Source organism: Buceros rhinoceros, unplaced genomic scaffold (assembly GCF_000710305.1).
Source record: "Buceros rhinoceros silvestris isolate BGI_N320 unplaced genomic scaffold, ASM71030v1 scaffold20850, whole genome shotgun sequence".
Taxonomy (NCBI): Eukaryota; Metazoa; Chordata; class Aves; order Bucerotiformes; family Bucerotidae; genus Buceros; species Buceros rhinoceros.
The window spans coordinates 9,087-9,353 of record NW_010388126.1 but is presented as its reverse complement, the minus strand read 5'-3'; the positions used below and the strand labels follow the sequence as shown (position 1 = coordinate 9,353).

The window sequence follows — 267 nt, the reverse complement described above, 5'->3', positions numbered from 1 at the left end:
CTGACACGGCTCCTCTCCCCCTCCGGCTGTTCGGCAGGACGTGTCCCCGCTGTCACGGGGGACGGACAGGCCCGCTACGACACTTCTTACCAGGCACAGTTCCAGGGCGAATGGAGCCCAGCGGCAGAGCCAAGCGAGAAGGTAACAGCCTGCTCTGGGGGAGGACCAAGGGACAGTGTAAGGGCAGCACGTCCCCCTGTTGAATTCTGCCCTCAAAGGGGTGGGATATACACAAGCGAAAACCAGGGGGATGGACAGACAGAGCTT

At 61.8% G+C, this 267-nt stretch overlaps 1 protein-coding gene across 1 annotated transcript in view; it reads left to right on the top strand.

Moving 5' to 3' along the window:
- Positions 1-48: 48 nt before the first annotated feature.
- The window catches only part of LOC104501241 (chromosome unknown open reading frame, human C19orf45), a gene marked incomplete at both ends in the record, with an annotated part of 5,190 nt that continues 4,971 nt past the window's right edge, over positions 49-267 (top strand). Inside the window, one exon of the mRNA XM_010145022.1 lies at positions 49-141. Within this exon, the coding sequence (XP_010143324.1) occupies positions 49-141 (93 nt within the window). The remainder of the gene's footprint in view (positions 142-267) is intronic.